The sequence below is a fragment of the Equus quagga genome, unplaced genomic scaffold (genome assembly GCF_021613505.1).
Source record: "Equus quagga isolate Etosha38 unplaced genomic scaffold, UCLA_HA_Equagga_1.0 73884_RagTag, whole genome shotgun sequence".
NCBI classification, from domain to species: Eukaryota; Metazoa; Chordata; class Mammalia; order Perissodactyla; family Equidae; genus Equus; species Equus quagga.
The window spans coordinates 60,681-87,212 of NW_025802933.1; the positions used below are offsets into that span (position 1 = coordinate 60,681).

General features: G+C 56.2%; 2 protein-coding genes across 2 annotated transcripts in view; one reads left to right on the forward strand and one right to left on the reverse strand.

Moving 5' to 3' along the window:
* The first annotated feature begins 3,717 nt into the window (after positions 1-3,717).
* LOC124234439 (cationic amino acid transporter 4-like) lies at positions 3,718-6,375 on the forward strand. Its single transcript, XM_046651781.1, is given in 4 exon segments — positions 3,718-4,684; positions 5,148-5,740; positions 5,994-6,102; positions 6,203-6,375. Coding segments are annotated over 4 exon segments (1,842 nt in total).
* A 1,688-nt stretch (positions 6,376-8,063) lies between these two features.
* The window catches only part of LOC124234438 (P2X purinoceptor 6-like), a gene marked incomplete at its 5' end in the record, with an annotated part of 102,335 nt that continues 83,866 nt past the window's right edge, over positions 8,064-26,532 (reverse strand). Inside the window, 10 exon segments of the mRNA XM_046651780.1 lie at positions 8,064-8,142; positions 8,585-8,699; positions 8,769-8,889; positions 9,041-9,106; positions 9,201-9,241; positions 9,244-9,293; positions 10,639-10,764; positions 10,836-10,975; positions 11,056-11,137; positions 11,209-11,302. Of these exon segments, the coding sequence (XP_046507736.1) occupies positions 8,064-8,142; positions 8,585-8,699; positions 8,769-8,889; positions 9,041-9,106; positions 9,201-9,241; positions 9,244-9,293; positions 10,639-10,764; positions 10,836-10,975; positions 11,056-11,137; positions 11,209-11,302 (914 nt within the window).

Consider the following 26,532-nt stretch of genomic DNA (forward strand, 5'->3'; position numbering starts at 1 on the left):
CACTTAATAAACTACAGTATACATAACATTTGTATGCACTGGAAAACCAAAAATTCATGTGGCTCTCTTTATTGGGGTATTCATTTTATTGCAGTGGTCTGGAACTGAACCTTCAATATTTCCAAGCTAAGTTTGTATAGTTTCAGCTCTTAGATTCAGATCTTGGATCCATTTTGAGTTAATTTTTGCATGTGGTGTGAGGTAGCAGTCTGACATCATTCATTTGCATGTGGATTTCCAGTTGTTACAGCACAATGTGTTGAGAAGACTATTGTTTCCCGCATTGAATTGTTTTGGCTCTCTTGTCAAGAATAAATTGGCCATCAAAAGAATGAGAAGACAAGGCATAGACTAGGAGAAAATATTTGTAAAAGACATATCTGATGAAAGGTTGTTATCCAAAATATGCAAAGAACTCCTAAAAATCAACAATAAGAGAACAAAGAACCCAACCAAAAATGGGAAAAGATCTGAACAGACTCCTCACCAAAGAGGAGGTACAGCTGGCAAATAAGCCTATGAAAAGATGCTCCACATCCTCTGTCATTAGGGAATTGCAAACTAAAACAATAATGAGATGTCACTACACACCTGTCAGAATGGCAGAAATCCAAGACACTGACAACAGTAAATGTTGCTGAGGATGCAGAGTATCAGGGATGCTCCTTCACTGCTGGAGGGAATGCAGTATGGTGTAGGATTGTGGAAGATACTTTGGCAGTTTCTTACAAAACTAAGCATACTTTTACCATATGATTCAGCAACCAGACTCCTTGGTATTTACCCCAATGAGGTGAAAACTTATGACCACACAAAAACCTGCACATGGATGTTACAGCAGCTTTATTCATAATTGCAAAAACTTGGAAGAAACCAAGATGTCCTTCAGGAGGTGAATGGATAAGCAAACTGTCGTCCATCCAGACAAGAAATATTACTTACTCCTAAAAAGCAAGAAGTTATCAAGCCATGAGAAGACATAAGACAACCTTAAATTCATATTACTAAGTGAAAAAGGCCAACCTGAAAAGGCTACATACTGTGTGATTCGATTCCACCTACATGACATTCTGGAAAGGGAAAAGTGTGGAGACTGTTGGTTGACTTCTTTTTCCTGTGTCTGTTGAAATGACCATGTGGTTTTAGTCCTTTATTCTATTAGTACGGCTAATACATTGATTAATTTTCATATGCTGAATCAATCTGTCATTCCTGGGATAATTCCTTCTTGGTCTTTTTTTTATGTTGCTGGCTTCTATTTGCTGGTGTTCAGTTGAGCAATTCTCCATCTGTGTTCATAAAAGATGTTGGTCTCTGTAGTTGTCTTTTCTTGTGATGTCTTTGTTGGATTTGGTGTCAGGGTGATCCCAGCTTTGTAGGATGAGGTGGAAAGTGTTCTGTCTTCTTCTTTCATTTTTTGGTTCTTTATCTTCACTGCATCTTCATGTGTTGCTCTGTGTAAGTGCCTTGCTCAGTGAGGTCCTAGCACTTGGCCCAGCCATGTCCCTGGACATTTACAGGTTACTGTGTCAACCACGCTTGGTCACAAATATTCATTGCATGTTGGCTCCTGTGAAGGGGGTGTGCTGAGACTCCCTCTCTGGGTAGATAAAAAGTCAGTGCTCTGAAACCCTGTGCACCAGCTCTCAGGAGGTCATCAGTGAGGCCTTGATGGAGCTTCTGTTACAAAATTGCCTGAGCCTCTTAGTTGGAAATAAATGCATTTTTCAAGATTTTTGGTGTTTCAGAACAAGGAACATCTGCTTGGTTATGTTTCGGATACACAGGAGTGAGGTGCGGGAGGAGTCACCAGTGCAGGAGGTGGGAGCCCTACTGAGAAGTTCCTCAAGACAATGTCAACCAAATACCAGAAGGGAGCAAGGGGCTGGCTAAGGCAGAGTGCTCCAAGTGGCATCATCTGGTCTGTGAGTCCACCACCCTGTCACCAGCCCACTGAGCCAGACAGCCTGCAGGTGTCCCTAACATCCTATCCCACAAACCACATAGAAACCTGACAACATGGAGAGAGTTCTGGGGGAAGAGGATGACTATTTTGGTTTTGCTTTGCTTGGATGGATTGTCCTCATTTTGCTGTGAACAAGTTAACACCCTGTGACACTAACCTTTCCACTTTCAAAGTGGGAAGAGCAGAAGGACAAACACTGCTCAGCCCCAGGAATAAATAAACCGGAGGCGGTTTGTGATGGTCACATGCTGAGACACATGATGTGTCCCCATGATGCGGGGACTGGTATGGAGCAGATGCTTAGCCCATGACACCTCTCACAGATATCCACAAGTGGGGAGCTGCTGTTAGGGTCCTCAAAGGTCCTCAAGGCTTGACAGGTGCTCCTGGGCTGGGAGGGGCTGCCATCTGAGGGGCCCTAGTGTGCCCCAAGCTGGAGGGGTGGACGTCATCCACAGGCGTCTGCTTGCCTCCTTTCAGCACACTCTCTGTAGGTGGAAGGTCGGAACAAAACAGCCAGCATGAGTTCTGCCAATTCACAGAACACTCCCCACAGCCGGGCGCTCCCTCGTCAGTGGGTGAGGGTGGCTTCCTGCCATCCCATTGTGCCAGAGGTCAGGGACTGCCCAGGGCCTCTCAGCAACATTCAGACCCTCATTTCACCAGCGTTTTGCCTGACTCCAGCAGCTCCCACACCTCCCAGGGTCGAGGGGCCTGGGTGGTGCCCAGCTGGTGGAGTCTGTGTGTTGGGATGAGGGATCAAGGAGGGTGTCTGCAGCAGTGGAAAGCAGGTGGGCTCCAGACCTCTCCCCAGACCTGCACGTTAACCTCCACAGGACTCCCGAGGCCACCCAGGTGACTTGGGCTAGTCACTTTCCTGGTGGCCTGGGCTTCCTCATCTGTGAACCAGACACAGCCATAGGGTTTCCCTAGAACCTGGGAGTCTGGTTGACTGTGTGAGGTGTAGGCAGGCTTGGCTGAGTGCATGTCTGACTGTGAGGCTAGGCCTGGTGCTGGATCTGGTGCCCAGAGTGGGGCTGACACAGCACACAGAACAGTCGTGATGGTACGTTAGTTGCAGCTAGTCCTGCGGGGATGGACTTGGGCCAGAGAGGAGGTGAAGGCTGTGGTACCAAGGGACAGTGGCACAGCAGATCTGGCTCCAGGGGCATGTCAGGGTGTAGGGGTGGGGTGCTGGGTCTTGGATGCTGGGAGCAGGGCCCAGAGCACTGTCCACTCCAGGTGAGGTGTGCTGATATACCAGCCTGGTGGCGCAGGGGATGGGACCATGACCACTGTCATCTGAGGCCACGTGGATGCTTGGGCATAGCCCAGGGCCACACAGTTGCTCCTGTTCAAGATCCTAGAGGCTGGGCTCAGCTCCAGGGAAGCCTTCAGTTTTCTCCCTGCTCAGAGATCCCAGAGCACTGGAGCGGCTCCTAGTGGGCTTCCTGGGACTGCTGCCTCCCCACCCTCAGGTCCTCTCCCAAACATGCCAGTGTCAGGCTTGACCAGGCTCCCTCCCTTGCCTGGGAGGCAGGCTGAAGGGATCTCCATGCTTCCCTGTGACCTCCTGCTCAACCTGTTGGCAGCCCTGAGCATGCCTCATCCCAGTGGTTCCAGCCTTGGGTCCCCAGGGCAGGGTCAGAGCAAGGACTGAAGGCTGGTCAGGACCCAGCTGGACAGCCTGTCACTCCCCTCACTCTTGCAGGTGCTGGCAGCTGGCTTGGTACTCCCCTGAGATGCCCACGATGGCCCGGGGGCTTCCTAGCACTGCCAGGCTGGCGCGCTTCTGCCAGAAGCTGAACCAGCAGAAGCCAGTGGAGGAGACGTTGCCACATCGCCACCTGACCATGCTGGACCTGACTCTGCTGGGTTTGGGTGGCATGGTGGGCTTGGGCCTGTATGTGCTCACGGGCACTGTGACCAAGGGGATGGCCGGCCCTGCAGTGCTTGTGTCATTTGGTGTGGCTGCTGTGGCCTCCCTGCTGGCAGCCCTGTGCTATGCGGAGCTTGGGGCAGATGTGCCCTACACAGGCTCTGCCTACCAGTTCACTTACACGTCTGTGGGTGAGCTGTGGGCCTTCCTTGTCGGCTGGAATGTGCTCCTCCAGTGCCTCATTGTTTGCACTGCTCTGGCCCGTGCCTGTAGTGGCTACCTGGACACCATTTTTGGACGCCACATCTGCAGCTTCACTGAGGCCCATGTGGGCATCTTGCAGGTGCCCTTCCTGGCCCAGTACCCAGACTTCCTGGCTGCTGGCATCATACTTTTGGTCTCTGCACTGATCTCCTGTGTAACCCGTGTCTCTTCCTGGGTCGACCGCACATTCCTTGCCATCAGCCTGGTCGTCATCCTCTTCATCGTCATCCTGGGGTTTGTCCTGGCCGACCCGCACAACTGGAGCACTGAGGAGGGTGGCTTTGCGCCCTTCGGCTTCTCCGGTATAGTGGATGGGGCCGCTATCTGCTTCTACACCTTCCTGGGCTTTGATAACATTGTTATCTCAAGTGCGGAGGCCCAGAACCCAAAGTGAGCAGTGCCTATGGCCATCACCATCTCTCTTGTCCTGGTGGCTGGTGCCTACATCCTCATCTCTACAGTCCTCACCCTCATGGTGCCCTGGCACAGCTTGGACCCTGACTGGGCACTTGATGCCTTTCACCAGCGGGGCTATAGCTGGGCGGGCTTCATCGTGGCAGCTGGTGCAATCTGCGGTAAGAAGCACTTCCAGACAAGGTGGGAGGGAACAGGGCGGTGGGGCCCTGCCCTAAGCCTCCAGGGCACACATCTCCAACTGGGCCTGTGCTCCCTGTTGCATCCTGGGCCCAGGAAGGTGCTAATGATTAGCCTCTCCACCCGGGCTTGTGGGAGGGACCGACTCACCGCCTCTCCCAGTTGTTCACAGAATGTCAGTTCTGGGCATGCACTTCCAGATCCTTCCAGGCAGAGGGACTCAGCCCTCATCAGATTCTCCAGTGGGTCTGCCACCTAAACTGGGGTGTCCCAACCAGGCTGATGAGGGAAACAATCCAGCACCCCACATACACTCAGGCTCACTCTCAGAGCCCAGATAAACTCATGCCCGTTTTCCCAAGGGTCCACCCATGCCCTGGCCCCCAGCAGCGGCCCCTGTGGGTCTGTCCACCATGCTGACATCTCTCCCACCCTCTGTCACAGCCATGGTCACTGTCATGCTCAGGTTCATCTTTTACCTGCCACACATGGTCTGTGCCATGGCTGCCGACGGGCTTTTCTTCCAGGTGTTTGCCCACGTGCACCCCCGGACCCAGGTGCCCATGGTGGGCATCCTGGTATTCGGTGTTCTCATGACTTTCCTGGCGCTGCTGCTGGACCTCCAGGCACTCATCCATTTCATGTCCATTAGTGCACTGCTGCCCTATACATGCTTGTCCACCAGCATTATCATTCTACGCTTCCGAAAGACCCCTCCATCCAGTTCTCAGGGCCCAGGCAGCCCTGTGGGCACCGAGCAGGCCTCAGCCCCTGAGCCTGGGCAGCTGCGACCAGCCCTGAGGCCCTACCTCCGCTTCCTGGATGGGTGCAGACCTGGAGCCGCTGTGGCCTGGGCGCTCAGTGTCCTGGTGGCCTCGGCCATCACCCTGGACTGCATGCTGGTCTTCGGGGACTCGACCCTGAACCTCCCGCCCTGGGGCTACACCCTGCTGCTCCTGCTCAGCTCCGCCACATTTCTGCTCAGTCTCCTCGTCCTGGGGGCCCACCAGCAACAGCGCCGGCAGGACACCTTTCAGGTACTTCCTCCAGCCAGCACCCACCACGCTCAGACCAGCCAGCTCCCTTCACCCCTTCCTCCTCTGCCGTGGCAGGATGCACCAGGGCCGCAGGGTGGGGGAGGCCAGTACCCCACAACCCTCTCTCTGCATGGCGGGTGGGCCTTGTCTCTGGAATCTCCAGAGGCAGAGAAAGGCTCTGTGGACTCCCGAGAAATCAGGCCCTGGGCCAGCAGCCCTTCCCTGCAGCCCAGCCCTGCCCTTGTCCTCTCAGGTTCCCATGGTGCCCCTGACTCCCGCCCTGAGCATCCTCCTCAACATCTTCCTCATGCTGCACCTGAGCTACCTGGCCTGGCTGCAATTTTCTATCTGGCTGCTGATTGGTGAGTTGGGGCCCAACTGGGACCCCAAGGGGCTGCAGGAGGAGGACAAGCAGGGTGGCAGACCTGGGACCTGCCCCTCAGGCTTGTGCCACTGTTGCAGGACTCGCGATGTATTTTGGTTATGGCATCAGGCACAGCAAGGAGAACCAGAGGGAGCAGATGGTGTTGACTGTCCCACGCGGCAGCCTGGAGGAGATGGCGCTGGCCCTGCAGCCCCCCAGCCAGGCACCGGCCCAGGAGCCCAGTCACATGGAGCAGCACACCAGTCCATGAGGACCACTGGGGACCCAAATGCCCTACCCCATCTCCTCGAGAGGCCGGAGGATCCGGCAGTCCCTTTATCCAGGGAAGCTCAGGTTTGCAGACCTGCCCATGCCGGGGGGGTCCTCAGGCCCTCAGGACCTCAGCCCAGGTGCTGAGCTTTGAGTCTTTGGGAGTGGGCCATGGCAAGCGCTGGTGTGGTGGACTCTTTGCCCAGCACCTTCCAGTTTATGACCAACTCCAGCTACCTGGGCAGGTGGAGTAGGGCGGGCACAGAAGAGGCTTGAGTCCCAGGAATCCACAATAATAACTGCTCGGCCAGGCATGTAGCCTGCCACCATGTCTACTGTGGTGTTCTTTGTGGTACTGTCCTCACCTGCACCCAGGAACCACATGATTGTCCTCAATCCACAGCAAAGTTGGGGAGCTTCTCTATGGGGATGGTGCCAGCCTGAGTCAGGGAGATGGTCAGGCCTGGGTCCCGGGGTCCTGCCCTCAAGTCAGTGCCCTCTGCTCAGCTCACAGGGGAGCTACACACACTAGACAGAGAGAGCCATGTAAGGATGGGGCCTGGTGCCTCCAAGTCTCCTCTCTTGTTCCCTCAGGGGCAGATCCAGAGAGCAGAGCCTGGACCCCAAGAGCCCGCTTAGAAAGGGCAGTGGAGTTCCAGGGTTCCCTTGGGTTTCCCAGTGCTCCCAGAGAGCAGGGCATGTCCTGAGGCCTGCCCCAGATGGAGAGGCCCCTGCCCGGGCACACGCATCTCTCAGGAACACGCCCACATGGCACACATGGTCCCCTGGGTGTGCACCCACTTGCAGACTGAGGGAGCAGCTGTTTCCCAGCCCAGAGCTGCCCACAGCTTCCAGCGGCCTCTCTCTCTGCCGTGCCCTCAGGGCTTTGTGACAAAGGCTTGGGCCTGAGCCCCAGGCCTCCCCTCCCCAGCCTGGCCCATGTTGCTCCACCAGCAAGCTGCCAGCATGGCCCTGCTCACCAGGGACCCATGAGGAGGCAGCCCCTTGTCTCCCTGGTGTGGCTACCCCAAACCCTGCCCCTCCCTGGGACCCAGAGAGGGCTTGGCTCCTGCAGCCCCGTCCCTCCCCTCCTGACCGGTGGCCCGGGACACAGAGAAATTCTCCAGCAGGCAGGACTCAGGCCCCCAGGGGGATTCCAGAGCCAGAACCAGGCCAGCCTGCTGGAGGCTCCATGTCCTCTCTCCAGCCCATGGGTTCCTCCTGGGGTCTTGGTCAGAGCATCGTGGTCCTCGTGCAGTTGCCTCAGGCTGGGTGGGCAGCTGCCAAGACACATTCTCAGCTCTGACCTTGTGTGGCAGTGACATATATGTCCAGACATACAGCCCCCACCACATGGCTCCCAGGATCCCACTGAGCAGGTGCCGGGGCATTGGGCGGGTGTCACCAAGGAGACAGACAGAGGGTCCCAAAGGACCCCATACCCACCAACTCAGTCCCTCCCCCCACCTCCCCCTCACAGCCCTCCACAGCCCGAGGGCTGCCACCAGGAAGGGGCTGGTGCTCATCAGCTGAGCAGGTATGGGCCCAAGAGGGTCCTGTGCCTTTGTCTGGGGCCCTAGGGAGTCAGAGCATCTGCCACCATGCTCCTCACTCCATAGATGAACTCCAGAGCTGGGAGGGGCCCTGCCCTGGGAACCCAGCACAGAGCAGCTGCCACAGCTCCTCTTGTCATGCTGCCTTCTCCCTGGCCTTGAACTCTGGCTGCACAGACCCCAGTGCAGAGCAGCTGAGAGGGCAGGGGCTCTCCCTGTGAGGGGGGTGCTGGCAGGGGAGGAGGGCTGGGAGCCAGGCAGGGCTGGAGGCAACCGCCGCCAGTGTGGTGGACAGCTGGAGAGTGGGGAGCTGCTGGGAACACTGGAGATGGAGCCTGGGAGGGCGTCTCCAGCCCCAGCCCCAGCCGGAGCCCCACTGGACCAGGGCCCTGCATCTGTTCCCTGCAGTCTCTACACAAAACTGGCTTCTGTGGTCCCTAGGCAGCACCTGCCGAGGCTGGAGTTGGGGGAGGGACAGGCTGCCTAGGAGCTGAAGGGTGGAATTCTCCCCCACTCCTGCCCTGGTCCTGCCAGGGCTTCATCCCTGTATCCCCAAGGTTGGATCCCCAACCTTTCCAGCCCCCAACCCCCCAATCCTCAATGCCCAAGCAGCAGAGAAAGGCTACAGGCCTCAGGAATGGGCAAGCAAGTGGGTACCAGGGCCACCCTGGTGACAGTGTCCAGCTCCCAGCAGCAGCAGTGGGGACAGGTGCTGGGCCTCCTCTAAGGCACATGGGCAGCTGGATGTGGGGATGGAGAAGCCACCTGTCTGCTCTGGGCTGGCAGTTCCCTTCGGGGCCTTTACCTTCAGATGAGGACAGCAGGTCAGGGCTCCAGCCACCATCCTCCAAAGTGTAGCCAGGGTCAGGCAGGCCCGCAGCCCCCTCCTCATGCTTGGTCCTCCAGTAGAAATGGGCTTCTCCATCCACGTACAACAGCAGCAGGTCACAGAAGGGGGTGATCTGGGAGAGGCAGGGCAGACCCATGGCCTGCTCCCAACCTGCCATCCTGCTGCCTCCTCAGCCCTCACCCCAAGACTCAATGTCAGCCCAGGGGGGTTGGGGGGGCATGCACTTACCAGCAGCCTGGGGGAGCAGCCTTGGCCAGACTCACCACACCCAGCCAGGCTGCTCCAGTGCCCAGAGTGAGGGTTGTGGGGATGAGCCCCAACTTCCCTGCCTGAGAGACCTTTCTGAGCCTTTCTGGCTGTGGCTGTCACTCCCTTCGACCCCTCACCCCTGCCTTCCCGCAACTGTCCCAGCCTGATCCCTACCTGCCCAGTGACCAGAATGTCAAAGTGGACCCTACAGAGCTGAGCAGGCTCCGGGCCTCCACGCCTGAGGCCTCCCCGCCGTGAGCGGCTGTCCTGGGGCAGGAGAGAGTCCAGTGGCTGCTCTGCCCCCTCCTGGGAGGCTTGGCCCTCACAGGTCTCATCTTACTCATCCACTGACTCCATCCACCCCAGCCTGAGTCCTGGGTCTCAGCCCTGTGTCATTGCTGAGGACACAGGGGACGAGCAAGCTGGGACCTGCCTCTCAGAAGCTCCCTGCCTGCTGAGGGGATGTGGACAAAAGGGTCCCTAAACAGACACTGGCAGTGGGGGTTGGGGAGGTGGAGTCAGGCCTGCTGCTGTGGGGTCCAGAGAGGGGCACTCGCTCTCCCTCGGGAGCCAGGATAGACTTCCTGCCAGGAGCCCCTCAGGCTGGATTCCCAGGGCTCAGGAAGGAGCTCCAGGCAGAGATGGAGGGTGGGGAAAACACAGAGGGGAGGGGAGCAGGGTGTGGGTGGGTCCCGCCCCACATGGTTGCACAGGGCTTGGGGGCCAGCGAAGCCAGGCCAGGAGGGCCCTCGAGGAAGTGTCACAGGTGTCACTCCAGGGCTGGTGGCTGTGTGCACATATGTGTGAGGGTGACAAGGTGACATGAGGGGGCAGAAGGATGAGACAGGTCTGCTTAGGAGCCTCAAAGACACGACAATATATGCAACACAAGAGCCTTGAGTGCATCCTGAGTCAGAAAATAAAAAGATTTAGGACTATTGGCACAGCTGGGGAAATTTAAATATTAGATCTATCTGCCAAAGTTAAATTTCCTGAGAGTGACAAGAGGATAGTGGTTACCTGGAGAAGGTCCTCAGTCTCAGGACAGCATGGAGAGGGGTGAGTGTCCGCATATCTGCCACTTACTTTGCAATGCTTTCCTGTGAAATCCATCTAAATATATCCGGCTCTTTCTAGAGAGGAAGAAAGAAAGGAAATAGAGCTAAATGGTGAAAAAATAAATAAAAACAAACCTAGTGAACTCAGATGAAGGCTATATGGGTTTTAATGGTACTGATCTTTGAAGTTTTCTAGAGATTCTTGTAGTTTTTTAGATAAAACCTTAAGGGAAGAGTAAAAAGAAAGCCCCTGTGCCATGGAGGGAGGTGCTAGAGGCAGGGTGGAGTGGAAGAGGGGCTGGGGTGAGAGGTCCCAGCTGCAGCAGGGTGTGGGGACAGATGGGGTGGAGGCCAAAGGGCTCAGGAGGGAGGCTGGACGGAGCCTGTGCTGGGGGACCTGGAGCTGAGAGACCCCCTCCTGCTCTGGGACCCCCTCCCACACACAGCAGAGCGTCCAGAGGGACAGGCCAGGCTGTGGTCTGTCCCGGCTGCCAGAGGAGGACAGGTGGAGGAGGACCTGGCTGAGGAGCAGTGGGCGGGCAGTGGGGCCACACCTGAAGTTGGAGCTCCTCTCCTGCAGCTGGAAGGAGTCGTGGGGCCGGCAGTCGGAGCCCCCGGCATCCAGGTCACAATCCCAGTGGACGTGGATGCCACAGCACCGCCCTGCACACAGCGCATCACTGCTCCACCAGCATGCGGGCCCCGGACCCTCTCCCCGAGGCCTATTGCAACCCTGCCCCCATGGACCCACCAACATGCCAGGTCCTCAAAGACCCCTCCAGCCATGGCCATGAGGTTCCCGATGTAGAACACAGGGCATTAGGGACTGAAGTATGGGTCCCAGTGGGAGCACTTGAAATAGGTGGTGTCCCAGGTCTTCAAGGCAGTGGAAATGAAAGGAGGTGGGGATGGGGAGTCAGGCCAGGAGGGGACAAGGAGGATCTGGGGCCAGCCAGGACCCACTGTGCTTACCTGGAAAAGCTGAACTTGCTGAAGGTGACAGTGGTTTTGATGAACAGGGTGAAGTTCTCAGTCTGGACCAGCAGGGGCTTCCTGCAGGTGGGGGAGGTAAGGGACAGGCTCTGCTGGTCCTGGGAACTGCCCTGGGTGTCATGGACATTTACACAGGCACAGTGTCATTCTCCACGGGGCACCAGTCCCAGATCTCACAGGTCCTGTGGGTCCCATTGAAGATCACACACTGGCCCGTTTTGATGCCTTGAAAACATGAGACAAACTCTAGGCCTCCAATCCCCACAGGGCCTGGGAAGGGAGTGGGCTGGGGGCTGCTGGCAGAAAGAAGAGACACAGAGCCACACCCAGGTCTGCATGTGGGAGCCACCCAGGGTCCCAGCCCTGATCCCACAGGAGGCACTGGAAGACAAGGCCCACAGTGACCATGTCTGTGCATCCCCGTCTCCCTTTCAGGACAGTCCTCATCAGCCCAGCAGGTCCCCAGTGGATGGAGGGGGCTGAGGTGGTGAGAGAGCCAAGCTGTCCTGGGCCAGGAGGTGTCTCCCCTGAGTGACCCAGCCCTGCAGTCCCCAGGGACACGCCCCTCCCCTGCTTAGCCCCCAGGTTCCCTGAGTTTGGGCACATGGGAAAGCAGGAGGGTGCAGATAAAAGGTGGCGGGAGGGTGAGCAGCCCCCCGGCCAGATAGGGGTGCAGCGCTGTCTCCCAAGGCAGAGCGAGACTCCTTCCCTCCTAACAGTTCTGTCCCCGGGGGAGCAGAAGTGACTCCTTGAGGCCCAGCTCCTCTGGTCCAATTCAGAGGACAGAATAGGGAAGGTGGAGGGACTCTGGGAGGGTGAGTCATGCCAGGGTGGAGGTGCTGGGTGTGGCACACAAAGGGCGGGACCCTCCTCAGAGGGGCCTCTAGGGAAGTGGACCCCACACACTGGCCAAGGGACCAGAGGCCAGTCTCTTCCTGGCTTTTTCTGCTGCAAACAGGGACATTAGTGCCTGCACAAGGTCACAGAGTTCTGGGCATCAGCCAGGAGGGGATCAGGGGGAGCTCTCTGGGAGTCCCAGACCTCAGAGAGGAAGCACCCTGAAGTGTTGGGCACTGGGACAGACATGGCTTTGCCAGGTGGAGGGTGGACACCACTGTCCAGGGCCCCTGGCTCAGGGGCAGCAGGAGGAACACAGCACCAGGGTGACAGGAAGGCCTCAGAGACTTAGTGGCCACGATCACGGAAAGGGAGCCTCCCAGGGTGGCAAGCAAGGGCTGGCAGGCTCTGATGGTGTCACCTGTGAAAGCTCAGCCTGGCTGCTGCATGAGCGCACCTGGGGGCCACAGGAAGACCACAGGGACAGCGGGGGCAGAGGGAAACTGTCACAGATGGAATGGACCAGAGGGAGGGGCAGGGAGGTGTGGAGCCGGGTCCAGCTTTGGCCCTGGGGACGTCATGGGCTCACTGGACGAAAAGAGGCCCCCCTGGGAGAGGGAGAGGGTTCCCTTGGACGAGGCGGGTGTGCACCAGGAGGCAGCTATGCCGGGGCAGGTGTCCCTGGGGTACAGTGTGGGCATCAGCAGAACAGAGGAAATGGGGGCTGTGGAGGATCTGTGTGGAGGGAGGAGGGGCTGGAAGGCAGAGTGGGGCAGGCAGAGAAGGAGGCAGCCCGCAGGGCCCAGGGCAGGGAGGGAGCATTCAGGAGCCCCAGGCCCTACCCCCTACCCCCACCCCTCCCTCAAGCTCAAGCCTTGAGCCCTCAAACCCTCCACTCTTCCGGATGCCCCTTTGTAAATGCAGTCCCTCTGACTCAGCTTCCTGACCCGTCCCCCTGTCCACCTGGAAACCTCTTACACATCCCTGAGAGCCTGTTCAGGGCCACTCTTCTGTCAGGCCAAGCCTGAGCTCGGCCCTGTGACAGCGCCAGCATCCTCTCTGGCATCACATCCCCTCTTGCACACACTCACTGCAGGGGTGGGGTCAAAGGTGTCAGTGCCTGGCAGCAGCACCCAGACACCCACATGAGGCAGCTTACGAAGTCACCATGTCCCATAGCCGGTTCCCCAGCTCCTTGATCTGAGTCACAGAAATCCTGTTGAGTTTGGTGATGACAGAAACCTGGGGGTCCAGGTCCTGCTTCAGGTCCTGGTCCTTTTGTGGCTTAAAGGGCCCACCTGGGGAGGAGGCGATGGGCAGTGTGGCCTGTCCCCCCCACAGGGTAAGCAGCAGCAGAGCTGGCCCTGCCCACTCAGCCCCTACACAACCTATAGGCTCCCAGCTCAGGGTTCAGGCCCTGCCTCTTCTCCAGCCTCATTTCCACCCAAACACCCTGCACAGGCCAGACCTTCTGGCTACACATCGGAGAGCCATGGGGTCAGACTGAGCTGCCCACCTCCTCCCTCACCAGCCTTCACTCTCCGCTGTCCTGGCCACACCCAGCTCCTCCTCGAAGGCTCCCCTGACCCAGCACAGCTGGTGGCTTTTCTCAGGGGCCTCAGGGCTGCAGCTCTCACAGGGGTCAGGGACTACCTCCTGCCCTCCTGGGGCCTCCTGGGCAGGGAGAGACTATCCTGCTCTGTGCCCAGAGCCCAGCACGGGGCTGGGGACAAGGCCCAGGAAAGGGGGCAGGTGGACGCACAGGAGGACACAAGCACACGGCTCGCTCTTGTCCCTGCTGGCCTCTAGACAGACAGAGATCCTTCCTTCTGCCCCTCCCCTGTTCCAACATGCCCCCTCCACCACCACCAGCCTGGCTCCTGGAGAGTCAGACCCCCAACCCTCAGCCACACAGCACCAGTCAGGGTCCCTCCAGCCAACCCGCCCAGGAGCCATTCTCTCACCCACCAAGTAGACCAGGACCCCGAGCTGCAGCAGCCTCTGCAGGGCGCCCACCGCCACTTCCTGGTCATCACCTACTTCTCAGTTTTGTAATCCAGAAGCCCCCAGCCTGTCCCGGCCCCTGGGGAGCCCCTGCTCTCAGCTCCTGCTGGCTGCTGGGAGCAGGAGTCAGCACAGCAGCTGCAGCCCCAGCTGAACAGGAGGCAAAGCAGGGGCCCAGGCCAGACCAGGCCAGCAGCGTTAAAGGGACACTTCCACTCGAGGCAGGGTCCAGCCCCACCCCAGCCCTGGGCTCAGCCCCAACCCCCAGCTGCCCTGGGCCTCCCTTCCTCCCCACACTCCCTCTACTGGGCCCTGGGGCACAGATAGGAGTAGTCCCTCTCACCTGCCCTTTGGCCTCACTTCCTTGGGGCTGAGGGGATGACAGGGTTATAGGTACTTTGAGAGGGTGGCATGGGGGTGGCAGAGCCCAGAGGAGGGGCCAAGGAAAGCTTCAGGAAGAAGGGCCCTCTCAGCTGACACTGCAGATTCTGAAGTTCAACAAGCGAAGCTGGGGAGGGATGTTCCTGGAGGAGGAAGCCGCACATGCGACGCTGGAGCAGGAGAGAGAACTGAGACCCACAGAGAGAGAGCGTGACTCTGGCTCCAGAGAGGAGGGTGGCTGGCCCTGCAAGGTCCCCCAGGCCCTCCTGTGGCATGCCCAGTAGACCTGCCCCACCCCCAAGCACAGGGACTAAGCACAGCTCTGGAGTCAGGCACGGTCCCCAGTCCGCGGAAGAGGGGCGACGCTGGACCCACGCGGACGGCGGGGGAACAAGTGTCCGCCAGGCGTCCAGCCCTGCGCCTAGCCCGAGGCACACGCCCTAATGCGCCCTGGCCAGGATTGGGCTTAAGGTCAGCCCAGGCCAGCGGCGGTGTCTGCAGCGACCAACAGCCCAGGGTTGCCCAGGCGACCGAGGAGCGCGTCTCTACTGGCTGCGGGGGGCGCTTGTCCGCTGCCCGCTACACTCGATTGGTCCATGCGGCCGGCGGGTCCGCCCTCATCCCCGGCAGAGTTCTAGAAGTCACCTGACTCAGTCCCAGCCCCAGTGCCCGGGACTGTGAAATGGGCGGAAGCATGGGGGTCCCTGGGAGAGGTCTGGGGAGAGTGAAGGGAGGGAGAAGGAGGCAGCGGCCACTGGGACCTCCTGCAGGGGTCCTCCGGGCCGAGGGGGGTTCCGACGTGGACTCCGACTCTGACCTGCAGACAGAAGGTGCCCAGGCAAGGGGTTCAGGTCTGTCTCCTCACCTTGGGGGTTCTAGGAGAGGGTGGAGGAGGCAGGGGACCCGTGTCCAGCAGAGAGCACATCCCTCCGTGGGACACCTGCAGGGCGGCCGGTGGCCCCTCCAGCCCCTTGCGCTCCCGTAAAGGCTCTTGGCGGCATCAGTGGTTCCACCGTTAGAACATGCTTCCAGAATGTTAAAATGCAAAAACCCAGCCAAGCACTCTAAGAAGTGGTGTCCCCCCGCTTCCTGAAATGGGATCAGCGCTGGGTTTTCAGAACTCAAGGGACAAACTCACTTAATGGATGTATGGAACTTAGAGAAGGAATAATCAAAGATAAAATAAAAGCGTTCAGTTTTTCTTTTTCTTATTCTTATTCTGAACTGATCTTACAGATTCATCTTGTTCAAAATAATCATTGTAATAATACATTGGGTGATAACAGTTCACGGATAAGTGAGGTGTAGGAGAGCCGCTTTACACGGGATGGGAGGGAGGAATCAGAAGGACTCTGTCATAGGGACCTACACTAACCATGAAGAAACACAGTTTCTAGGAAATCAATAGAGAAATCATTGCAAAGTGAACTGAGGTTAGTTGTAAATTTATATTGTAAGCTCTACGGAAACCATTTAAAAACTTTAAAGAAGTATAATTGATGTGCTAAAAGAAAAGAAAAAGTGGAATCATATAAAATGCTCAATTAAAACCAGAGAAGACAAAAAAAATAATTTAAAAAGTGCAAGACATAAAAGGAAAGATCAAAAGCAACAGATACAAACAGTTACAAATATGGTAGATATTAATCTATCTATTTCAATAATCACTTTAAACAGGAATGTTCTAAATGTGGCCGGCAAGAGGCAGATTTCAGACTAGTTTAAAAAAATAACTAACTACATGCTGTCCAGAAGAAACCCACTTTAATTATAAAGACACAGCTGGGTTAGGAGTAAAGGGACAGACTAAGATTAAGTCAGGCTAACACACATCCGAGGAAAGCTAGAGGAGCTGTGTTAATTCCAGACAAAGCGGATTTCAGAACAAGGGAAATTCTCAGGGACAAAGAGGCATTCCATGACGTGAAAGGGGTCACTTCTCAAGAAGATATGACAGTCCTTAACATGCACGCCTCTAACAACAGAACATCAAAATATGTGAGGACAAACCGATAAAACTGCAAGGAGAAATAGATAAATGCACTATCACAGTGGATGGACACAGAACCAGACAAATCCCCACGACAGCACTAAACACCACTCTTTCAGTGAGTGACAGACGCAGCAGGCAGAACCTCAGGAAGGATGGACTGGACAGTGCCACCCATCTACTGGAGCTCAGTGACACTCATAAAACACCACATCCAACACAGCAGAGCACCCAGGCTGCAAAGCTCACACAAGGGCTGGCCTTGTGGTGTAGTGGTCAACTTCGCACACATCACTCCAGCAGTTTGTGGGTTCAGATCCTGGGCACAGACCTACACACCACTCATCAAGCCATGCTGTGGCAGGTGTCCCACATATAAAGTAGAGGAAGATGGGCACAGATGTTAGCTCAGGGCCAATCTTCCTCAAAAAAAATAAAGAAAGGAAGAAAAATTAATGACACTGAAACTAGGAAATCAATAGAGAAATCAATAAAACCAAAACTAGCTCTTAAAAAAGATTTAAAATATGGATAAACCTCAAGCCAGGCTAGCTCAGAAAAAAAGAGAGAAACACAAATTCCTAATATCAGAAATGAGAGACGGGCTATGATCATTGATCCCATGAGCATTAAAAGGATAATAAAGAAATATTTGACATTTGATATCTTCCCTGATGAGTTCTTTTGGATCTATAGAGAATCTTGAAATGAACAAATTCAAATCTTTCCTGACCCTTGACAGCTGCTTCTAACTCAGATAACCAAAATATTGATGAGGATGTGAGTTAATGTCTGAATCATTTCCATCTAATAAGATTCTATCATGCATAAATTAGACATCGCTAAAATGCAAAACTTTTGGGATTCAAAGGACACCATTAAGAATGAGAAAAGACAATCCATGGTATAGAGAAAAATTTGCAAATTGTATATCTCATAAGAAACATATATAGAATATATAAAGGACTATGAAAAATCAGTTATAAAAAGACAAATAACCCAAGCTGTGCAGAGGGGCCTCCACCAAGGTGGGCCGTCCCCTCCCCTGCTCACTGCTCTCCCCGAATCCCCCTGCCCAAACTCTGGGCGCCTTCTCTCCCTCCATCAGCGCTGGCCCATGAGAACGGGACAAAGGATTTCTCATGAGAAGCCAAAATGCTCATTAGATCAGGGTTTCTCCTCCCGTAGAATTTGTTTGCTTTTTTTTCCTCCCCAGGGGATTTAACAGGGAGCAGTGCAGAAAGAAGCAGGGTCCAGGGGGCACCCTCGTCTGGCTGGTGGGGAGTGGGTGGGGACTGGATCCCTGAGGCCCAGAGACTTTCCAAGTGTATCCCTCCACCCACTAAGGGTGATGGCAGCGCTGGAGGGGGGTCTCCCATCCTGAGGCCTCAGCTTCCCAAATCCCCACCTGTGGCATCGCATCCCTAGAGAGGCCCCAGGGGTTCTAGTCATTTCTAGGAGAAGGCCAGAGCCTCCTCCATTAATTCAGGGCGTGCAGCATCCTCTAGGATCCCGCATGTAGAGCCGGCCCCAGATCACCCCTCACCCCGGCCCTGTGAGCCTACTCAGGGAAGAACCTGGCCCCCAGCCACGAAGCCACTTGCTCTGAACCCTGGGGGCTAAGGGTGGGGACCCCACGCTGAATAACAGTCTATGGCCCACTGGACCAGCAAGACCGAGGGCAGCGGGGACCTGTTGTGACACAGTGGGTGGGAAATGGGGGTCCCAAATGGAGGTGCCCACACTCTTGGGTGACCCTGGTCATCCCCAGCAGCTCACCAACCCCGTCCAGGGGGCAGGAAGACGGCATGGGACAGAGCATGCCCCCGATGCCTCTGCCGCAGGGAACCCCTCCCTTGTCTCTCCTGGGGGGTGCCACCACCTTCCCTCCCCCATCCCCATCCCAAGTGGTCCCAGTGTGGGCTGGGGGCTCCAAGTACCCATCAGTGAGCCCTGCTCCACCGCTCTGTGTGACAGAGAGCAGGTCACTTACCTCTGTGCACCTTGGTCTCCTCCTCTGTCACGTGGGGTCACAGCAATACCTTGTCGTGGGATGGTCACTGGATTAGCCAAGTTAACGCTTTCTATGTGCAGCACGCAGCAGGGTGCCTGGCATGCGCCCTCCCACTGTTAACTGCTGTTATGATGTCCCAGGAGCTCGAGTGACCATAACAGCTGCCACTTAAGGCACTTACTCCGGTTTTATGTACTAAGAGATACACAATGTAAAAGGTCCCATTTTACTCATTTGTAAGTGTACAGTTCAGTGGCATTAGGTACATTCACATTGTTGTGCAGCCGTCACCACCATCCGTCTCCACAACGTCCTCATCATCCCAGAGTGAAGCTCTGTCCCCATTAGACACTAACCCCGTGCCCCCTCCCCAGCCCCCAGACCCTCCATCTACTTTCTGTGTGTGAGTCTCACTACTCTAGGTCCCTCGCAGAAGTGGAACCATACAGTATTTGTCCCTTTGTGACTGTGATTTCACTCAGCATAATGTCCTCATGGTTCGTCCACATTGTAGCCCATGACAGTACTCCATTCTTTCTCAGGCTGAATGGTACTCCAGCATGTGCATACAGCACATCTGTTTATCCTTTCATCCATCGGTGGACACTGGGCTGCATCCATCCCTTGGCTGCTGGACTCATGCTGCCGTGAACCTGGATGTAACCGGGCCTTCCAGTGATGTGTTCTCTCACGACATCACCTTATGGTGAGCAGATGCTGTGTCCCCATCTGAGAGACCGAGGCCGGGTAGGAGGACTACATGCAGAGGGGACTGAGGCCTGTGCACAGACGCTTTCTGAAAGGTCCATCAGGCAGCTGTGGACATGCTCCCGTCTGGGCTGGGCCGCAGGGACACGGAGGGACTTTTCCTTCTCACCTGATGTCTCTCTGGTCTGTCTGAGTGTGTGACATGTGCCACCATCCCTCACACGCTAGAGAAGAGCTGGTGAATAGAAGGAGGCTGCTGCTGTCGTTTTCAGTCTGTGACGTGTGCTCCTTATAGAAATGTTGAGAAGAGGAGAGAAGCAGAAAGAAGAAAACAAAAGCCCCCAGGGTCAGTGTGCATCCCTCCAGTCTACTATGTTTCCTGCTGATGTCCCAGGGGAGGGACCCGTGTGCCTGTGGGGTGAGGAGGCAGAGGTGGGGCAGATGTCCCTGGGTGCCAGCCACTGGGGTCTGCACCAGGGCCCAGATGAGCGCCCCCCGCTGCCAGATGGCCCCGCCTCCCCTCCTCCCCGCCTGCAGCATCAGAGCAGAGCAGAGGGCCGGCACCAGGAGCTTAGCCACCTCGCCTCCTCGGGCAGGTGCAGAGCCTGCTGCTGCGTCTTGGCTGGGCCGGCAGTCCCACAGTGGGGGCTTTGTGCCACCGTGGGGACAGGCTGGCACCTTCCCTCCCTGCCCCAGAGGGATGAGGTCACATCCAGAGCTACCCTCGGCCCCATGCTGCATGCTCTGAACACTTGTCCCCAGGACCCGGGCCTCCTGGCTGGGCCATGGGTCCATGAGGACAAGGGCCTGGGCTGCCCTTGCAGAGGCCACAGCTAGGTGCAGGGCTTGGGGGCAGAGAAGAGAGCAGAGGGCAGTGGGAGACCAGGAGAGCTCTGCACAGGCCCATCTCCCACCTCCAGGCATCCCCAGGAGGAAGCACGTTGGGCAGGAGATGGTGTCCCTGATGGACTTGGCGTCAGGAGGACGGGGCTCTGTCCTCCAGGTGGGGCGGACTGACTGGAATTAAGCTGCTGTTTGGAAACTCCTGCAGACTCGGGATGACGGGCGATGAGGGCTGTGTCCCCTCCCCTCCCTCACACGGCTGGACCTCTGGGCAGTTAACATGGGACACGCGGCCCAGAGTCTTTAGTTGGGATTCTTGGAGTCCCCAGATGATGGGGTGGGGGTGGGGGAGAAGGTTCCAGATTCTCTTAGTTAATCTGGTCTAAGGAAGAGGGGACCTGGGGAAACTGGGGCAGTGGGGTCATGAGAGACTTTCAGTTCTGGGGGAGGAGGCCAAGCCCAGAGGGCTGTTCCTTCCTGAGGACTGGGGCTTCCCGGGGTCGAAAGGCAGGTGGGGTGTCAGCCAGCTGACATCAGCTCTCCAGCCCCCACTCCCTGTGCAGGCCTGTCATCCTCTGTGTCACCTTCCATGGTGACCCCCACCATTGCAGACACCCCAACCCCAGTGAAGGACATTCTGTGAGAAGTGTGGCCATTGGGAGTGTGGCCTGGGGGGACCCCAGACAGGACCCTCGACCTACAACCTGTGGGATGTGCTGGTAGGAGGGCCCCTCCCATGTTTCACAGACACCCCCACCTTTCTTTCTCCACCTCGTACATCTGGGGTTTGTGCCCCTCCTGTGGGCTCGCAGGCCTGGCCTCAGATGTGTGGCTTTAGTGTCTAAGAAGAGACCCTCTGACTCACTGGATCCAGGTCTCCATCGTGGGGCCAGCGGAGAGAAGGTGAGGATGTGGAATGACGTCCAGAAGCATGGAGGTTCTGGGTGAATCCACCCACAGGAAGGACAATGATCTCAGGCCCCGGGAGGAAGGGTGGCGCCTCCACCTCCTGCCCCAGTTCAAGGGCGGTCCTCCCCCTGTCCCCCACCTACCTGCTTGAACCCTGACTCCCCACCCACCTGCCCCCAGTGCCTTACTTCATCACTGACACTCCAGCATCCTGGGCTGACCTGGCCGCTCAGGACACCACCATCGGGCAGAGGGACCAAGGTGGGTCCAAGGAGCCTGGATGGTGGGGTGGGCCGCAGCTTGGGCCCCATCCTGGGCCGGCAGTCTGAAATCATGGCGTCGGCAGGCTGGGTTCCCTCTGGGCCTCTAGGGCCTTCCTGCCTCCTTCAGCTTCTGCTGGCCCCAAGCGTCCCTTGTGGCATGGCTGCCCCACTCTAGGCTCTACCTCCATCATCACGGGGCCTTCTCTGTGTCTTCTGCTCTGTGTCTGTGTCTCTCCTCCTCTTAAAAGGACACTTGTCACTGGACTTGGGGCCACCTGGGTGCTTCAGTATGCTCTCACCTTGAGATCCTTGGCAATTACATCTGTAAAGACTTTTTCCAAAGAAGGCCATGTTCACAGGTTCCAGGGGGACACTTTTTGGGGGGTCACCATTCAGTCCCCTACAGGAGGTGGGTGCCTTCCTCATCTCCCTGTTGGTGCCACTAGTTCACAGTGACCTGGGAAGGGGGTGGGGGTGAGGAATCCTCTCTTCCAGCTCCTGCCCAAAACTGTCCCTGTTAGCTCCATGGGCAGATGTGGGATTCCAGAAAACACAGAATCCAGAGGATGGCAGATAGCAGCTGTGCAAGGGTGACACGGAAGAGCCGAGTGATGGCCGGAGTCCCTGGAGGGGAGCGCTCAGGCAGAGCTGTGCAAGGCCTGCTCCAGGATGGGGTGCTGGTGGAGTGACTGGCTCCAGCCTGGGCTCTGAGCCCCCATCCACAGAGTCTTCCTCCCCCCTGAGATCTGAGTTCATTCCACCTCCACACCTTTGCTCAAGCCATTCTCCCTGCCTAGCGTGCCCTCCTCTCTCCATCCCACCACCGTCTTTGTCAAGAGTCCTCCTGCCTGGTGGCCCCTCCTCAGAGGCCCCATGGCTCTTTGTCCCTCGACCACTGAGAAGTCAGGCTCCCCTCCCTGCTTAGTGTGGGTGTCCCAGTCTCCCCATGGCCAGAGGACAAGCTCCTGTGGGACAGGGGTGGCCCCACTGCCTCCCTCCCATGCCCTTCAGGCCTCCATGGATCTTCCTGACACAGGCACCTGAGAGCCCAGGTCAGGAAGAGGCGGGCGGGGACACAGGCCTGGGAGAGAGTCCTGCCTGAGTGCATTCTTACTCCCGGGCATGTGCTCACTCACAACACAGACTGGCCTTAGAGGGCAGCCGGCCACACCTGTCACAGGAAGGGTCCCCTGCCCAGAAGCTCTGACATCCTCACAGAACAGAGTGCACACTTCGAGCTGGAGTAGACCCTACAGGTGGACTCTTCCAGCCAGCCCATCCCACGGACAGGGACACTGAGGCCCACGATGAGGGGTCAGGGAGTGGCCAGGTCCACTGCCAGCCCTGAGGCGGCAGAGCCAGCCCCGGAGTCCAAGTCCAAGGCCTGCCCGTGCCCAGCACACAGCACATCCCAGGGACAGAGAGAGCCTGGGGCAGCCCTTCTGTGGGTGGGACCAGAGCCACAGAGGATAAGGAGCCAGGAGGGCCGGGCTAGGGGGACCAGGGAGGGCTTCCCTGAGGCAGTCATGTCCCCACCGCACCCCAAACTCGGCTTGTCTCAAACCAACGGGTGGCCTCCCTCCCAACCCTGGCCCTCCCCAGGTCTCACTACTAAGGCCTGGGGCTTCCACCTCCTGACCCATTCGCTCCCTCTCTGTCACATGCCCACCACTGCAGGCCACAGCCTCCCTTGCCCACTGATCCTCTGGCTGCCAACTGTCCTCACAGCAGCCACAGGGATCTTGTTAAAAGGACAGTCAAGCATCACCTCTAACCAGAGGCTTCCCAGATCAGCCCATCTAGCATGGGGCCCGTTACCAGATCCTCTACCCACCACGAGACTGTGAATTCCATCTTGCCTACACCAGCTCTCATGTTAGCACAGGCCTCTGACTGCCTGTCTCCTTGACTCCACCATGAGGGACAGCGTCTCTGTCGGCTGCTGTGTCTTCAGCATCCTGAACGTGCCCACACACAGTTCATGCTCAGTAAACGGTGGGCTTCTTCACTATAGTTGCAGGGAGGCCGTGATGGAGGACACATCTGCTCGATGAGATGACTGAGGTTGGTGCACAGGGGCTGCTCCATATCCAGGTTGCACCAATAAATGTTATAGATGGTTTCAGTGTGCACCATGAAGGCACAGTCAGCATGTTCCAAGGTCGTGTGAGTGGTCAGGATGCAGTTGGAGGGCTACACCACGGCTGTGGAAACCTGGGGGGCTGGGGAAATGGCAAGTTCAAGCTTGGACCTCTTGCCATAGCCCACCGAGAGGCGCTCCGTGAGCAGAGAGGCAAACCCAGAGCCGGGGCCGCCCCCGGAGCTGTGGAAGATGAGGAAGCCCTGCAGCCCCGCTCACAGACCCGCCTGAGAGAAAGCAGAGAACAGGAGCCAACGTGGGCAGAAGGCACAGCGCAACCTCCAACCAACCCCGGTCACTTCTCTTCCTCTGCAAGATCATGAGATTCACACCCTCCACAGTGAACATGCATGGCACTTAGAGGCAAAGCAGACAGACGGTAAACACGTATGGATGCACCACAGCCACCCTGGAGGGTAAGACTGTGGACTCGTGATTAAGGCCTCGGTTTGCCACAATGTCTTCCGGGTCACATTCCAAGGCCTACCCTCCTGTCCAGGACAGCGTCCACAGATGGCCTTCTTGGTGATCTTCTCACCAGTTTGCAGATCCGGTCCAGGACCAGGTTGACCATCTCCTTGCCGATGGGGCAATGGCCTCTGGGGTAATTACTGGCTGCCTCTTCCTTCCCACTGATCAGCTGCTCTGGGTGGAAGGGCTGCCTGTGGGTCCCTGTGCACTTCATCTACAAAGAGGACACAGGGGCCATGAGTCTTTAAGGCCTGTTGTTAACTCACCAGGGTGGACAGATCGGGACCGTCCCATTCTACCAAGCACGCACTGTTCCTTGTAGGTCAGCAGCATCAGTGTCTCACAGGAAACGTCTCTGTGTAATACACAGACCACAACTGCACCCGATGGCTCTAGGAGAGAGGAGTCAACTGGCGGGACAAATGGCAGTGTGACTGGGTCCCCAAGAAGAGAGGAGAGCTCTCACACCCGCACACAGGCAACTCTATACATGCGTGTTTCTTCCATCCCTGTAGCTACAGCCAAGGGTGGGATTTAAAGATCCCTTACAGGCTAGACAGTCCCCAGCATGGCTGTTGCTGGGCAGTCCCATCAGGGCACCCTATGTGGCCTGGGTCTCACAGGCTTCAGGGTGACATCCTGTCATCCCTGGCTGGCCACTGAAAGGTGCTCTCTTTGCAGCTCTCCTCGGAAACTACCTCAGACTTCTAATCTGGGGAACCCAACGAATGTTGTATACTGAGCTTTCTATGTCTAAGATGCAGGTCAAGACTCATTCCCCAGCCTGAGGGAGCGCACAGCACTAAGGAGGGACTGGTGCCCGGGCACCCTGCAGACAGGGTCTACACAACCACCTGACTGGGCCGAGGAGGCCACGAGTGACTCCACCCCCAGCGCATCTCACTGCCGGCCAACCTCACAGCAGGTTTTTCTCAATTAGGAGCCTGAGTCCCACGGACATTTCAGGCACTAACCTTCCAGTGTGTCACCTAACGTGACCAGGGGCATACACTTGTATGTCTGTCCCTTCTGCAGGGGGATACAAGGAGCCCATAGAGGGCTTTAGCAAGGCTCTCCCACCCTCCCAGAACAGCCACCCTGAGTGTCTGTATACCTACCAACACGGTGGGCTCCAGGTCCACAAACACTGCTCTGGGCACACGCTTGCCAGCCCCAGTCTCGCTGAAGAATGTGTTGAATGAGTCATCACTTTGACACTCCGCATCTGACCATCAGGTGAATTCCACGTTCAAGGCAGCACCATTCCCAGCAGGCATTGCCCACCTGGACTGCTGCCTGCCCCATGTGGATAGAGGCACACTTGTTGCTCTAACCAGAACAGAAAGGCAAGACCCTCATCTTCAAGCAAATTGTCACCCTATGACATGCAAATGGGACCTGATGTCATAAATTAATATTTGTAAAACATTTTTATGTCTGGAGGTTTGCTCAGACATTACATCCTGCCATGATCATTTCATATCTGAACACCCACCATCCAATGTGGATAGAGATACACTTGACTAGGAACAGGAATAGCACCATTATGAACTCGTCTTCCAAGCAGTCAGTAGGTAATATAAAAATTGATATAAAATAAGCAGTCAAGCAATTTTGCTTCCACCTAAGGCTGGATTTCCCACCCTGTTTTAAGCAATGGCTTAAAATATCAGACAAAATATATAAAATAACAGTTTTTGGTCACTGGACAACAGGCCGCAGAGGCAGTGATGGCTCAGAGCAGAGAAGCAAAGTCAGTGTGTTCCTGCCCCAAAAGCCTGCTGGGGAGTTTCCTGGCAGCAGCAGAGGGAGGGAGACCCAAAGCCCAGGGATCTCCCAAGTTGTGAAGAGAAGATTCAGGGTTCGGGGAGGCCAAGGCAACTGGAAACCATGGTGCTGAGACCAGGGGGGAGAGAACTGCAGGGAAGAGCTCTGTGCAGACCAGTTGGGGTGTGGTCCCACGGAGCCCACAGCTGCGGTCGTCTCGGCACACGTGTGTGTGGGACTCCTGTGTTCACGGCCGCCACGCTGGAAAGACCTCTCCCTCACAGACACTGCATGGAGTTCTCAGAAGCAGGGCCCAGTGAGGCCTACAATCCAGGTTGTTTAGAACCCACCTAAGCAAGCTGAAAAGCAAGCCTCAAAGGGTCACACTGTTCCCAGGTACATTGATAGCATCCCTGAAAAAGCCTACACATAGCTAAAGGAACACCAAGAAAATCTAGCACCCGAGAATGTGAAATTCATAATGTCTGGTATCCAATCTAAACTTACCAGGTATATGAAAAAAAATCCAGAAAATATATGAAGAGAAAAAGCAATTAATAAAAACAGACCCAGAGATGATATAGATGATAGAATTAGTGGACAAGGACATTAAAATAACTGTTATATATCCATATGCTCAGGAAGGTAGAGGGAAACTTAGCATGATAAGGGGAACATGTTTGATATTAAAAAAACCTAAATGAAACTGTTAATGATAAAAAAGATAGTGCCTGAAATGAAAAACCCACTGGATGGTATTAACAGCAGATTACATACTACAGATGACAAGATTTCAGGATGAAGAAATGTTCTGGAAACAGTAGTGTTCATTATACAATATGTGAATGTACTTCGTACTACTGAATTATACACTTAAAAATGGTTAAAGTGGTAAATTTTGTGTCATGTATTTTATCACAAAAAAGGTGATACTCAGCAATAAAAGGAGCCATGTTGACATGTGCAACCACATGGATGAATCTCAGTCATAGTGACAAAATCCAAACCACAACAAACAATGAACTCAGTGATCCTATTTACATAAAATTCTAGAAAATACAGAAAAGTAGATTGGTAGGAAGACCACGGGGCTCAGGGGGGCTCGCAAAGGGGCACGAGGGAACTTGG